This window comes from Acanthaster planci, linkage group LG02 (genome assembly GCF_054643075.1).
Source record: "Acanthaster planci isolate LZ-2023a linkage group LG02, COTS_SCS, whole genome shotgun sequence".
Taxonomy (NCBI): domain Eukaryota; kingdom Metazoa; phylum Echinodermata; class Asteroidea; order Valvatida; family Acanthasteridae; genus Acanthaster; species Acanthaster planci.
The window spans coordinates 1,347,489-1,361,314 of NC_141778.1; the positions used below are offsets into that span (position 1 = coordinate 1,347,489).

General features: G+C 41.4%; 1 protein-coding gene across 3 annotated transcripts in view; it reads right to left on the reverse strand.

The window, feature by feature from the left end:
• LOC110985068 (uncharacterized) overlaps positions 1-13,826 on the reverse strand; it is a 41,189-nt gene that overhangs the window by 7,433 nt on the left and 19,930 nt on the right. For all 3 annotated transcript variants that reach the window (XM_087132957.1, XM_087132959.1, XM_087132958.1), the window contains exons 2-10: positions 8,117-8,537; positions 6,188-6,310; positions 3,395-3,514; positions 3,121-3,243; positions 2,757-2,879; positions 2,024-2,232; positions 1,406-1,451; positions 965-1,098; positions 202-327 (exon numbers count right to left, since the gene is read on the reverse strand). In XM_087132957.1, coding sequence (XP_086989083.1) covers positions 202-327; positions 965-1,098; positions 1,406-1,451; positions 2,024-2,232; positions 2,757-2,879; positions 3,121-3,243; positions 3,395-3,514; positions 6,188-6,310; positions 8,117-8,267 — 1,155 coding nt within the window. In that variant the 5' untranslated portion in view covers positions 8,268-8,537. The remainder of the gene's footprint in view (positions 1-201; positions 328-964; positions 1,099-1,405; positions 1,452-2,023; positions 2,233-2,756; positions 2,880-3,120; positions 3,244-3,394; positions 3,515-6,187; positions 6,311-8,116; positions 8,538-13,826) is intronic.

Genomic DNA, 13,826 nt, shown 5'->3' on the forward strand with positions numbered 1-13,826 from the left:
AAGGAACGAGATGACATGGTAATCTTAGTAACCAACCAAACCTGAGTTCATTTGTCCACAAATTTCTGTATTAGTCAGTACCAAATTCAGCCTAGGGCATGTAAATTGATTGTATAGTTGAATCTGGTGCTGCTTTGATTTCCATTTGGGTGGTTTTTGCCATCAAGCAAACAAATTATGGACTTCATAACAACAACTCACCCTTAACTGGTCCCCTGCAGCCAAGTTTCGTATTGTGCCGGCAGCATGGCAATGAGCATCCCAAGACATGGGTTCCCTAAGTAGGTTCCCCAGCTCAAGTAGAAAACTTTCCCTGACGATTGGCATCTAAGAAATACAAAATGCATGTCACTCCCTTTAGAGAAAACTCTCATTACAAGAACATTGTAACATTTTAAACTGCACATGTACATCAACTTTCCAATCATCTCTTTCATAAAATTTCAGTATAATAGAGAAACCTTCTAGGGTCATGATGTCTATGTAAAAAAGCTAACCATAACCTTGCCAGACACATCAAAGTGTAACAGGTGTTCTCTGGGATCTTGTGGTACACTTGTTGAGGCAATCAACAATAGTAATTCATTTATGATTTTTCTTATGATTTAATTCATTATTGTAATCTCAATGTATGCATTCTGCACTTTTGTGATTGTGCTTAAATTTATTTATATATTATAGTTTTGATGTGAAGGCTCCTTTGGAAAGCAGCTTAAGTTAAACTGAAAGGATGACTCTCATTAAAGATTATAATAAATAAAATGAACAAAAAATAGAGGAAACTTTTCAAGATGATTGGTGCTTGTCCAACTGCAAAATGTCAAGGAGCAGCCTTCTCATTTTGACAACAGTTGTATGCTGTGTTCTACAGGGTGTCTGACCACATAACGCTAATGAGCTGGGATTGACGTCTGGAATGCACTTGCCAAAATGTCAGGAACATCTTAGATGTTCTGAGTCTCACCTCATTCCTTCTGTGTATGGAAAGATTGCGTAATGCCGCCACCGCCGCAGCAACTGTATCCTTGGTGCACGTCTCCATGATACGGTGCAGCGGAGGCAGGGCACCAAACTCCACAATTGTTACCTGGTTGTCTTCTAAAAAAGACGCATTTAACAGAATGGACAAGTATGTTTTGAACAATGGTCATTCATGGGCTCCTATCCTTTTGTCTAAACCTTTCTGTGTTTTGTAATGCATAGCTATAAATATCCATGAACAGCAACGTACAAAAATCAATGTCTGTATTACATATCCCCTTTGTGTTGTTATTTCAACAACCTTGCAAAATCCACGGCTTTGAGTTTAACACTTCATATACTTTGTGCAGTATGCAATTTTATTGGAACAAATCTTCCGACATGATTAATAAACACTTTTTTGATCATTAAAAAGAAATCTTACCGTCTGAAGCCAGATTCCTCAGAGCAAAGCATGCTTGGCACTTGACCTGTAAAGACAGAAATATGATTGGTACGAACTCTTCAGAATGTAACGTAAATGAAAACTGATCTTAAGCTGTGCAGATCTAACACACTGCCGACACACATCCTCTAAAGACAGAGAGATAAGAACTTGGTGAACATGTCTTGAGCCAAGGCTGAGGTGCTTTGGTCTTACCCAAAGTCACGACCTATTTCTGCACAATCAACTAAAATTGGTCATGCATACTCTGCACCCTGAGCAGATGAAACACTGCATTCCATCTGTTCTTACTAGCTAAGAGTACTTAGCACACTCCTGACATTTCCATCTACAATTCCTGTACTATGTCCATTTTCCTATGCCTATCAATCCAACAGGTGAGCCTTCTCTAATATTGTGGACCTAATCTGCAGTGTTGTTGGAATTGGGTCTATGCATGCACGGTAGAGGGCGCTATACGGTCTACTCCAGAAACAATAGAGGACAATTCAGTGGCATGCACACCACTTCTTCTTTGCCAAAGGTAACCACAGTAATTTTCCTCATTTTGTACTACCAAAGATGAGAGGTCAAATGAGGTAAGTCTTCCCTCCGCACCTTTTCTGACGGCGATTCCAACAGCCTGATAAGCTGCCTCAGGACCTTGTTGTTGCCAGCTTGGACCACTGATGCGCGATGTGTAGCATCCACAGCCAGGTTGCTGAGCGCTGCAGCGCAGTAGTACTGGATCTCTGAGTCATCTGAATGCAGGGATGCTACAAAGAGTGGCACGGCACCATGGGATACCAAAACAGTCCTCGTGGAATCTGGAAAGAGCAGAGCGAATCCGCTACTCAGAACCAATCATTCCTATAGTTAACGACCACCACGGGACCACCACAAGTCCACAAAAAACCTTCAGCCAGACTTCAAGGCACCAGCTATTCAGATTAACTACAACAAAGCCATTTCTTTGTTGTCATTCAACCAGTTTTGTTTCAAGTTTTGTGGTGGTTTCAACTATAAAAACTGGTATTGATTAAGACAGTACAGCTCCACTGCCAGGCTGACTAAACTGACTAAAAAAACCCTTCACTAACCATAAAGGTCACAGGATCTCAACCAATTCTGACTTCATTGTAAATGTGCATTTTCCCTAGACATAAAGCCACCGTTTAGTAATCAATAATATTGACCATGTGTTACTCCAAAGTTCACACAAAGCCCTGCATTTGCAGAAAGGAACATAATTCTACATGTAGGCTTCTATAACACAGTAAAGTTGACATTTACAGGTATATGTGCTGACTTTTCAAATGGCTTGGATTTTTTAATCACACACTTAACTTACCGATGTGCGTGAGATTAAGTAATGCACCTGTTGCATTTCTCTTGACTCTCATGTCTGGTGATCGTGCCAGGTTGATCAGTGGTGGAACACCCCCACAGGATACAATCTCTTTCTTATTAGCATCTACAAAAGAAATCACAGATGTCAAGACAAATCATCCACAGAAAAACTCACATGAAATAATAACTCACAGTATGGACCATCAACAGGCAACAGCTGCAACTTCTTCAGATACAATCTTGAATTCCAGTTTAAAAAGTCTTAGTGTAACATATCAGTCAGTTGGTTATCCCTTTCCATGAAATGATTAAGTATTTTATGGAGCAAGGCCTAAGGAGACTCTATGAAGACATGGCACATGTACCTGTCGTTGCCAGTGTGGTGATGCAGCCGCATACATTGCATTGGATTTCCTCGTTGGGGGATCGCAGTAACTTGATCAACAGCTGTAGGGCTCCACTTCTCATAATCACCTCCTTATTGACATCTGCAATGAGGACAGGTCATTAACACAGAGTCAACAGATCAACTCGCAGTGATGGGCTGAGGATCAGCTGCTGTGAATCGGTTTGCTTGTGGAGGATACCAGCATGTCATGCCGGTGTACCACAGTACAAGAGTCCATTTTGTGTACATACCATGGCCATGCAGTGCCAGATTGCTAAGGGCTAAGGAGGCAGCTTTCTGTGTCTCAATGTCTCGGGATTCCATCAGGGTAAGCAACGGTTCCATCACCTTGTTGTTAATGGGGTGGAGCACTGTAACAACAAACAGACAATCTTGTGACTACAATGAGGTCAAGCTACGAGGTATTAATTAATGGAAAAAACAGTTTCATACCAAGGATTTGAGTATGACCACGCAACAGGCTTGGGCAAATCCATGCTGGAATTGGGTAGAATTAACTCCAAATTTGCAATCAGAGTCACGATTCCACTTTTTTGAGGAATCGAATCCACGTCACCGCCGATTCCATAACCTTGAAATCTGATTCCAGAAACAGTCCTGCGATTCCAAAAGACTGCCGTATAAAATGATTTGTCGATTTTTTGAAAAAATGTGTGGTTTTATGCCAAATCAAGGAACCTACATTGTAAACCACGCGGCTTTATTTTCGTTGCCAAAAACTGAAGTCTGTGATGAGACATGACCCACATGCTTTGCAAAATCACAGCGGCACAGTGCAGTACTCCGACCCATTTGTCTGCAGCATGCTGATGGCCCACTGTTGGCTGCATGCCAATTGTGACTCCTAAACATGCTGAGCTTTTGGGTACTACATTGTGAGCGATGAAAACTACACGTACATTGGAGTTTTTCCCGGACGCCAAACTCCTTGCAATGAAATTTCTTGTCGCTGATTACCCTATATTTCTTATTGGAAACTCAATTGCAACATCTGAAAGATTGACACCAATTAGAAACTCAATTCTTGGAGTGTTTATGTCTTCAAAAAAATCTTCCACTGGACCAACGTCGCGGTTTAATCTTCAAGATCAAAGCAAACTGTGGTGGAAAAAGTAGGCCTACTTCGTCACATATTATAAAAATTTGCTCAGAACTGAAAAAACCTAAACAATGCAGCCCTTAGCCAGACATGAATTCCTCCTTTACCATGAAAAACTCGAAATGCAAGTAATTGTTGAAGCATTTGAAATTCCCATGTTGCCAGCTTTTGGAAAATCCCCCAAATCCCACGAACCTTGACATAAAATCAGCGATCCGAAGTTATTTAAAGTCAAACAGGGTTTGACAACTAAACCTAAACCATTCATAAGAGAGAGAAGCTGGCGAGATAGGCAATGGCATCGGTCCTGGTGGAGATCGGTGTTCATACATGTGTTTCTAATAGTCATGCATGCATCGACCACTCTCCGTTGGTGATCGGACATGTGGTTGCGGGCCGGCTGCAAGTGTTTCTTTGCTGATGCTTCATTTCCGAGTCTGTGAGACATGCACCACAATTACCGCCATTCACTCTGCCAAAACACAAATCTTTGACTACTTTTCATCCTTCATTTCTGCCATAAAGAAAAGAAATTCTACTCAACCTGTTGAGTGAATTGAAGGTCAAAATAATGATCAATTCTCAAAATATTTCATCTCCACCTTGGAACAAGACTAACAGCTATATATAACGGGTTTGCCCTTACCCAACGTATATTAATAAACACTGTATGCTCAGTTTATTAATATACGTGGGGTAAGGGCAAACCCGTTATATATAATTAACATCTCCCAACGCAAAAAAAATACATCTTGAAAAAAGACTAACAGCCTCATGTTGAAGCTGGTAGTCGGAACACACATAGGAAGAATGCAGCTTTAGGCATGTTCACCAGCGATTGCACGAACAGGCCACTGATGCAAGCGGTGCTCTGCGGCGTGCGAGCAGTCTAGTTTTGATGGAATTTACAATCGAAAGATCAAGAAAACTATCATACTTTATCGTCGATGGAATAAGGTCACATTTTTTGGGACTTTCAGGAAAAAAATATTTCTACAGTACATTTTTGACGGCATAAAAATAAAGGTACACACCTTATGTTCTTTTCTTGTCAAATATGCATTTTAAAATTCATGGTCACTTCTATCTAAACTGGAAAACCTGAAAGCCGGCGGTCTACGTAGATTGATAATCTTTTCCCATAAATGATATGCTTCCATCAAGTTAAAATTTCTGATTTAAAAATCAGTAATGATAATAAATCTTTCATGTTTCCAATGCAATAAAAGGGGATCATTTTTAATGACACGAGTGTTTAGGAAACAACTTACACGTACATGTACAAGTGCATTTTGCATGTAATCTCGGGTATACTCAACATGGCATTCGCACATGTAAAAATTGGAATCGATTCCGAGTGGAATTGTGATTCCTGGACGGAATCGGAATCAATTCCAAAAATGCTGGAATTGCCCAACACAACCACGCAACCACTAAGTCCAAACAAGACTAATATTTCATCTGTGCCTTTCATTTCAGCACAACTATATGAAATCTTCCAAGAAAACAACACCTCAAGCTAGGTATCGGTAATACGGTACCTGTCAAAGACATTAATGCCAATGTTTTCTTGTTGTTATAAGAGCCCTTCACCTCTGTGACCCATGATTGATTTCCAGCCATAATAAAGACAGAATGTGCCCTCTCTCTGGATTTCCTACGGTAATCAACATTTCTTCCGGTCTTACGTCTACCCCCACCTCAGCAACTAAATATCCCTCTAGTTCCTTTGCTGATTAACACAACATACTTGCAGAGTCATAGTGCTCCCAGAAATTAAATCCTTCATCAACAATTATGCCTACTAAAAATCATGACTATTTAATAATACTCCAAATATCACTTCTGAGAATTAGATCTCCAGAAACATACCAGTCCAGCTCAATAATCAGGTTGCTATTCAGATTTCAACAAGAACTCTTACATCTCTCACTGATCTCTGCCAGACAGAGGGCAGCAGACCTCTGGAGGTCATCATTGCGGGAGTAGGTCAGGATGTTAATGGCTCGTAGCCTCTCCTCCGATAACGTTGGCTTCTCCTCGTATTCTGCAAGTGGGAATAATGCAGAACAGTTACTCTAAGGCTGAGTCCCAGAGCTACAGTACATGTAGGTCTACAGTAGATCTTTGGCCATAGGAAATGCACAGGGATGCACTGACAAGAGACACAGCCTTAGCTATGCCAGCTGGTTTTGGACACATTCATTGAGGCAAAGACTAGGGGCATCAAGGCAATTGCTTCCAATGCCTCTTTGAAGTTCCTGCCTTGTGTACATACATGTACATCATGTATACAAACTTTACTATTGTACAAGTAGCATCCTATAAAGGTCAATTGGTATGAATGAAAACATTCTGTTCTTTTCAACTCTACATTTCATTTATCCTGCAGGCAAAAGTTCAACACAGAAAATTGTTAGCATGTAAATACTATACCTCCATACATGTAACAATCACATGATCAGCACTCTCACCACTGGACATCAGATCATGACACACATCTAGACCAGTCCCCGCTTCACAGTCCCAACCAATATATGTACATGTACAATGTGTGGTGATTGCTAACCAGACTATTCCCTGGTACCTCTGCTATTTTCACAATAGCAGTAAATATGATAATAGTTATCTCTAGAGGGGACAGTGAACTGGCAAAATATGGTCCTGTTGGAAAGCTACTGGTACAGCTCTTTGTTGATGGCTGAAGTTTGGTTGAAGTTCATTTCTTCATGTAACTTCCTTACTAAAAGTACCTGTTGAGCTTGAAGGCACATGCAGATATTCCTCCCAAAATGCTTTGTAGAATGCCAAGAGATTGCTCTTGAGCAGCACATGCAATTTAATACATAAACTGATACAGCCAGGAATCAAGTTTGTGCGCACCGCAAAACATTCCGTACAGCAGTGGACCGTGATTATCATCATTTTGATTAAACTGGAGACCTCCAGGTGAGGGAAATATTACAAACAATTAAAGACAGAGCTAGATGTACATGTACGACGAAACAGTAATTGACTGCCGCCCTGTGACGTAGGGCACGATGTTTAATAACCAAGGAACTCATTCCACTCATTTATCCTGACTCATTCATCCTTATCCTTTCATTTCTTAAATCAATTATTCTTTACTTTAGCTTGTACTGCACTGTCGTCATATTTATGGAAACAGCGCATTATAAATGTTCAATTATTATTATTATTGGCACCCAAGGTGAAATCAAGGGTTGTATGCACCCCTGAGGGTGTTAAAACGTCTTGTCATACCTGTGTCTTGGATACTGTCAGTTTATTGGCCCAGAACTATCACATGACAGGGCGATATATCTGCATATCACACTCACAGTGAGATATCTCTTTCTGTCGAGACAGAAGAGCTTCGGGAAGTTCAAGGGTGAACATTTCCACTCCTTTAGTCAGTTTTGCATGGTACCATGATACATTTTGTGCATAGGCTACCAGGGAAGTTGATCAATGATTGCGCTCGTATAACAGACTCGTTCCCGTCTTCAAGCAAATGTGATGCACAGTAAAGATTTTATAGGGGCCAAACACGCAACCTTTGAAATAAAGCAATTTTTGCAGTTGTGCATTTTGCTTTTAGCATTAAAATAGCGCAATGCATTGAGTTGGAACAGCGCATTGCGAGGGGTTTAATATAAACCATGCGATACAGTTATATATCACACTGTTTGTTGCCATGGACCGATATATCACATTGAGAATTCAAATTTTCCTGAAGATAAAATGGGATACCACACTAGTGTTGCCATTAGACTGACCAACCATCATCAAGGATTTGAGTTTGCTCAGCAATAACAACCAATGGCAATCCATGTGCTCGACTCTTACCTACCTCGGTTTAAGTAGTTCAGCAGTTCATTCACAGCGGCTCGCTCCTCATCCAAAAGAAGTGGTTCGTACAGGTCGTCGTCAAGTGTACGAGGGGCATAGCAACTGCAGCACATGCAACAATATGACAGGCAGTAGTCCAATACTGTCTCCATGATGCCAGGTCAAAGGTCACAGTTCAAAGTATCATATCAGTTTGTACATTGATTATGACTCAATATGAACAACTCAAAGTGTGAGAGAAATCAGCCAACGGGATGCTTCAATGGCTCCACACCAGAGGTCAAAGTTCACTGAAGGGGTGGACCCTTACATGGACATGTACCACCGACTGCAGCCACTCAATGATCAGGTTTCTTCAGTCCAGCAGACACTTGAGACATTTACCCAACTGCTTTTGATGAGACTCAACTTGATCACTGTACCTACAGGTTTGAAGAAACAATGATATGTGAGCATGATTAGGTGCAGAAAAGTATTTACCCGTAGTTACATGTACATGTATCTTTACCCTGGGGAAACTTTTAAGTGGAGTGCTGGTTTCCAGAGGGGCCCAGCAAGTGTAGAACATTTCATTACGATCAAAACAAACAGAATGATATTCAGAACAAAGAAACAAACTAACTAACAAACAAGTACTGTAGAAAATGGTAAAATGTAGGAATAAAAACATAGTCATACATGTAAATGTATATACCTCAGACAGTCTCCCTATTCAACAGTGTGCAACTTGACCGTGTATTAACATTTACTCATAAATACATGTACCTGGGACAGTTTTTTTCTATTCCTATTGGTTGAAACATGTACAGTTCATGTGCATGTATGTGACTATGTGTTAACATTTGATAATGCCCATTGAGAAGTGACAATGCCCACTGCGTAAATCACTTGCTGGCACCTGGAATCAAGACAGTTTAATCAATTCTGATTGGTCAAGTCTGTGTGCATGCCACACGCCACGCCACGCATATCATATGTTGACTTCTTTTGACTCTGAGTAAAAAGGTATTTATGAATGGGAATAAAGATGTGCTTGGCCAGTCGTTAACTAACATTTAAGACCTTGCTCAGGACAACGAACACTGATCATGCTCCAGCTACAGGCAAAAGCTGCAGGCAAGAAGCATGAGACAGGTGCATTCTCCTGAGCCAGTCTTAAACGCACATTGTACATGTAGACTGGCCAAGCACAGGTGTATTCCATTACTAATACATGTATACATGTACTCGTGACAGGTACTACTGAAAATTACCAACTATAGCACCCATAAATGCATGTACATGTACATGTACCGGTACGTTTAAAAAACGGTTTTTGTACATGCTTTTAAAGTTGGCTTAAGTAGCAGGCAAAGGACCTTGAAAAGATGCAGGAAAGGCCTTGTTAAGTTGTAGGTTTACAGTTCCTTAAGACCATTACACAAGACTGCTACAAGATCGACACAAGTCCTTCAGTCACATGCTATTCAATGAACTGCAACAAAAGCATCTCTTTGCTATCAATTTCTCATCCTGTTACTTGTGGCTGGTTGCGTGGCTGGTCTTGGGGCTGATCACGTGTCTGGTCTTTTGACTGGTCTTGTGACTGGTCTTGTGTCTGGTCTTGTATCTATTCTTATGACTGGTCTTGTTTCTGGTCTTTCTTCTCGTCTTATGTCTGGTCTTGTGTCTGGTATTGTGACTGATCTTGTGACTGATCTTGTGACTGGTCTTGTGTCTGGTATTGTGACTGATCTTGTGACTGGTCTTGTGTCTGGTCTTGTGACTGGTCTTGTGTCTGTTATTGTGACTTCTCTTGTGACTGGTCTTGTGACTGATCTTGTGACTGGTCTTGTGACTGATCTTGTGACTGGTCTTGAGTCTGGGCTTGTGTCTGGTATTGTGACTGATCTTGTGACTGGTCTTGTGTCTGGTATTGTGACTGATCTTGTGACTGGTCTTGTGTCTGGTCTTGTGACTGGTCTTGTGTCTGTTATTGTGACTTCTCTTGTGACTGATCTTGTGACTGGTCTTGTGACTGATCTTGTGACTGGTCTTGTGTCTGGTCTTGTGACTGGTCTTGTGTCTGGGCTTGTGTCTGTTATTGTGACTTCTCTTGTGACTGGTCTTGTGACTGATCTTGTGACTGGTCTTGTGACTGGTCTTGTGACTGGTCTTGTGACTGATCTTGTGACTGGTCTTGTGACTGATCTTGTGACTATTCTTGTGACTGCTCTTGTGGCTGGTCTTGTGACTGATCTTGTGACTGGTCTTGTGACTGATCTTGTGACTGGTCTTGAGTCTGGTCTTGTGACTGCTCTTGTGTCTGTTATTGTGACTTCTCTTGTGACTGGTATTGCGAATAATCTTGTGACTGGTTTTGTGTCTGGTCTGGTGTTTGGTCTTGTACCTCATTTGGTGTCTGGTCTTGTAATGGTCTTGATTGCAGCACTGGGGCACTGAATACTTATGTTCCACAAACCACAAATTTATATATTTACATGTACCTGACTACAAGGATGCCTTGAGAAGCATACAGCTCCTTGTGTTATGTGCAGTTGCACTGTTGTAGTGACAATTTCAAATTTCTGGACCATCGTAGTGTGTTGAAGTATAAGATACAAGTATGTTACACCTTTCTTCTGAGATACTCCCTCCCAAAGTTGATCAAATAATGTCTAAGGAAGATCTCCAGGGAAGGCCTACTAGCAGGTTTACTTGCGCAGCACTGTTCTGAAGTTTGTCAAGCTTGTTGAGGGACAGGTTGGAAAAGTTGCCCCAGGCAGCGTCAAAAATAGTCAAAATGTGGGAGAGAATCTGCCTTTTGTATACTGACTCTCTGGGAAACCACCCCCTTGCTCTGGGGAACCACACCTTACACCTTACCCCACACCTGAGTAAGTTTCCACCACGCATCACTGAGCCAGCCTAATCCCTTCTCCAGACTTCCCACCTTCATGCATCATGGGACTAATCCCTGTCTCCAGAATCCTCCACTAGACTACTTAAGCTCCACTCCCAGTCACTGAGTATCCGGCATTCTCCTGATGACAAGCAGAGCATACTGCTCGAAACGTCGAGTACCACTGGTTCTTTTCAGAACCGCAAATACTCACAAAAGAGATACGTCCATGGTGCTACCGCAAACCTACTTTCTATTACACGCCTTGCTTGTTGACTTTCTTCATAAGTTTGTAAATAAGCACATTTTAGGTTTGAGATGGATCCCACCAGACACTTAAAGTGAGTTACCATGTTCATTATCATTGGCAAAAATTGATCCCGACATGTAAACTGTCCTCACTTCGACTTAGTTTGGCTGTACAACATACATGTACATTTAGTTTTGCTGGTACTCAGAGTTTAAAAAAATGCACCTGAAACAACTTACATGTACATGTTTTATCATTGGCGCAAGTAAAAATGGCTCTATCACCATTATATAAAAACATAAACTTGGTGGCGAAGCAGTACATGTAGCTGGTTTGGTTTTCCACATGTGAATGCTACAATCTACATGGAAAGTCTCTCCCCTTGTGTGGGGAAGTTGGTTGTTTTATCCCAAACTTGTGGATGATCAACCAATCAATTACTGACTCGGAGAATTCATTTTCAGTTTTGTAAACAACATACATGTATTTGTAGGAGACGATCTGGCACATTTCTAAGCGAGCACTCATTGGATCAGATTCCCCAGGAGATTAAGGTATTTATGAACAACTTTATACACTGTACATGTAGCACGTTCCTGACTGTTTCTCGAGGCACATTCATATTGTGCGTTGTAATATAATCCATCTTTATTCCATAAAACGTACAAGTACAGGTAACAATAGAAATGAAGTATTAAGGAGAGGAATGAATAGTTGGTATACTAAAGATAAATGCTGTTACATCTGAGCGACTACAGTACACATCCTCAACAGGAAGGTTACATGTACAGTACATTCAAATTCGTCAAAGTACCTGGCACCAACCTACGCCACCTATTATATAATCGTGGTGCGTCTGCAGGTCTGCCCAACATGCACATCCCTGCGACCTTGAATTTAGTTTCTTTCTCATTTTTGCCTCTATTGCTAAGTACTAAGTGTTTGTTTTATAGTTCATCATATGGATACTTCAATCAATGTAACTCTTGCAGCCTAACACTGTCGTCAACTAGTGAGAAATTTCTGTTTTGAATTCGTTCAGTCAATCAGCGCCATATCGTCACCACGTTTGTATACAGCTATGCACACGTACTCTATGCCATTTTACTAAGGCTTGGGGTGATCAACGACATCGATGCAACTGGTACCCTGCAGTATGATTTAGGTGACCCCCAGTGCACGAACTACATGTATGTGCTGGAACCTACTGAATATGGCAGCCAACGCCCGTTACCCCAGGAACTGACTCCGTTATATTAAACAAGAACTTGTTGCCTTGAAAACAGGAGACAACAAGTTTAGACTTTTCAGCAATGTATGGCTTACCTTAAAATCACTTAACCTCTGTAAATCCAAGAAAACTAAATGTGGGTGCAGAGCTGGAAAGCGCTGCAAAAGACAGATTTGCGTTGCGTTGGGTCATTGCAGATCTGAAACCACCACCCAACATGGCAGCCTTGAGGCTGGCGTGAATCCAGCGAAGAGGCTGGCGTGAATCCAGCGAAGAGGCTGGCGTGAATCCAGCGAAGAGGCTGGCGTGAATCCAGCGAACTTAATCCTGGTAAGACCATCATCTACTCAACCTAAATACTGCCCGTCAAAATCCCAACACCACTCCCTCGATGATTTTAGTCAATGCTCGCTCACTAGTCCAACACATTGATGACATAGATATAGAGCATTTGACAGGAATTATTTTGGTATTCCTACCTACACTCTCCAGAGCAGACCTCAAAGAGATAGAAGGAATGGTGGAGTTGCATTGTATGTGAAAAATGATATCCAAACCCAGAGCTTGACTGATATCTCAGTTCCTGTTGAACTTGAGGTTTTATGAGCTTGGGTCCATCCCCGGCGTCTCCCACGCCCCTTGAATGGATAGATATTGTGTATTGTATATCATCCCCCTGCATCTCTTCAAGATTTACCGGTACTACTCATTAATCAAATCAACTGCACTGGACACCCTGCTTACCAAGTGCCCTGGAGCAGGCATAGTTGTTCTGGGCGATTTCAACAAATTGGACACCGACATATTATATTGTCTTTCCAGCCTCGTGCAAGTTGTCAACACCCCTACAAGGTGTCAAGCCACTCTTGACTAAATCCTCACAGATATCCAACTGCATTATCAAGAGCCTCAATTGTCATCACCATTGGGACACAGCGACCACAAAACTGTGATCTACAGACCTTTTATCCCAGAACACAAGAACAATGTAATTTATAAAAAGGTGGTTCGGCCTATTAGGGACTCTGACAAAAGAACCTTTGGCGAATGGATTTGTAACTATGACTGGTCAGACATCAAAAAACTATGTCACCTAAGTCCAAAGCGACTGCTTTTTATACTACATTAGCAGATGCTGTTGACCAGTATTTCCCAACCAAAACAACATCAGCACATAGTGATGACAAACCTTGGCTGTCTCCTAATCTCAAATCGTTCATTATTCAGTCAGCCAGCCTACCATCGTGGTGATTTCTCCTTATGGAGATTTTTACAAAACAAAGTCATCAGATTGATTAAACGTGCCAAAGAATGCTTTTACAAGCTGAACATCAGCCGGTTGAAGAAAT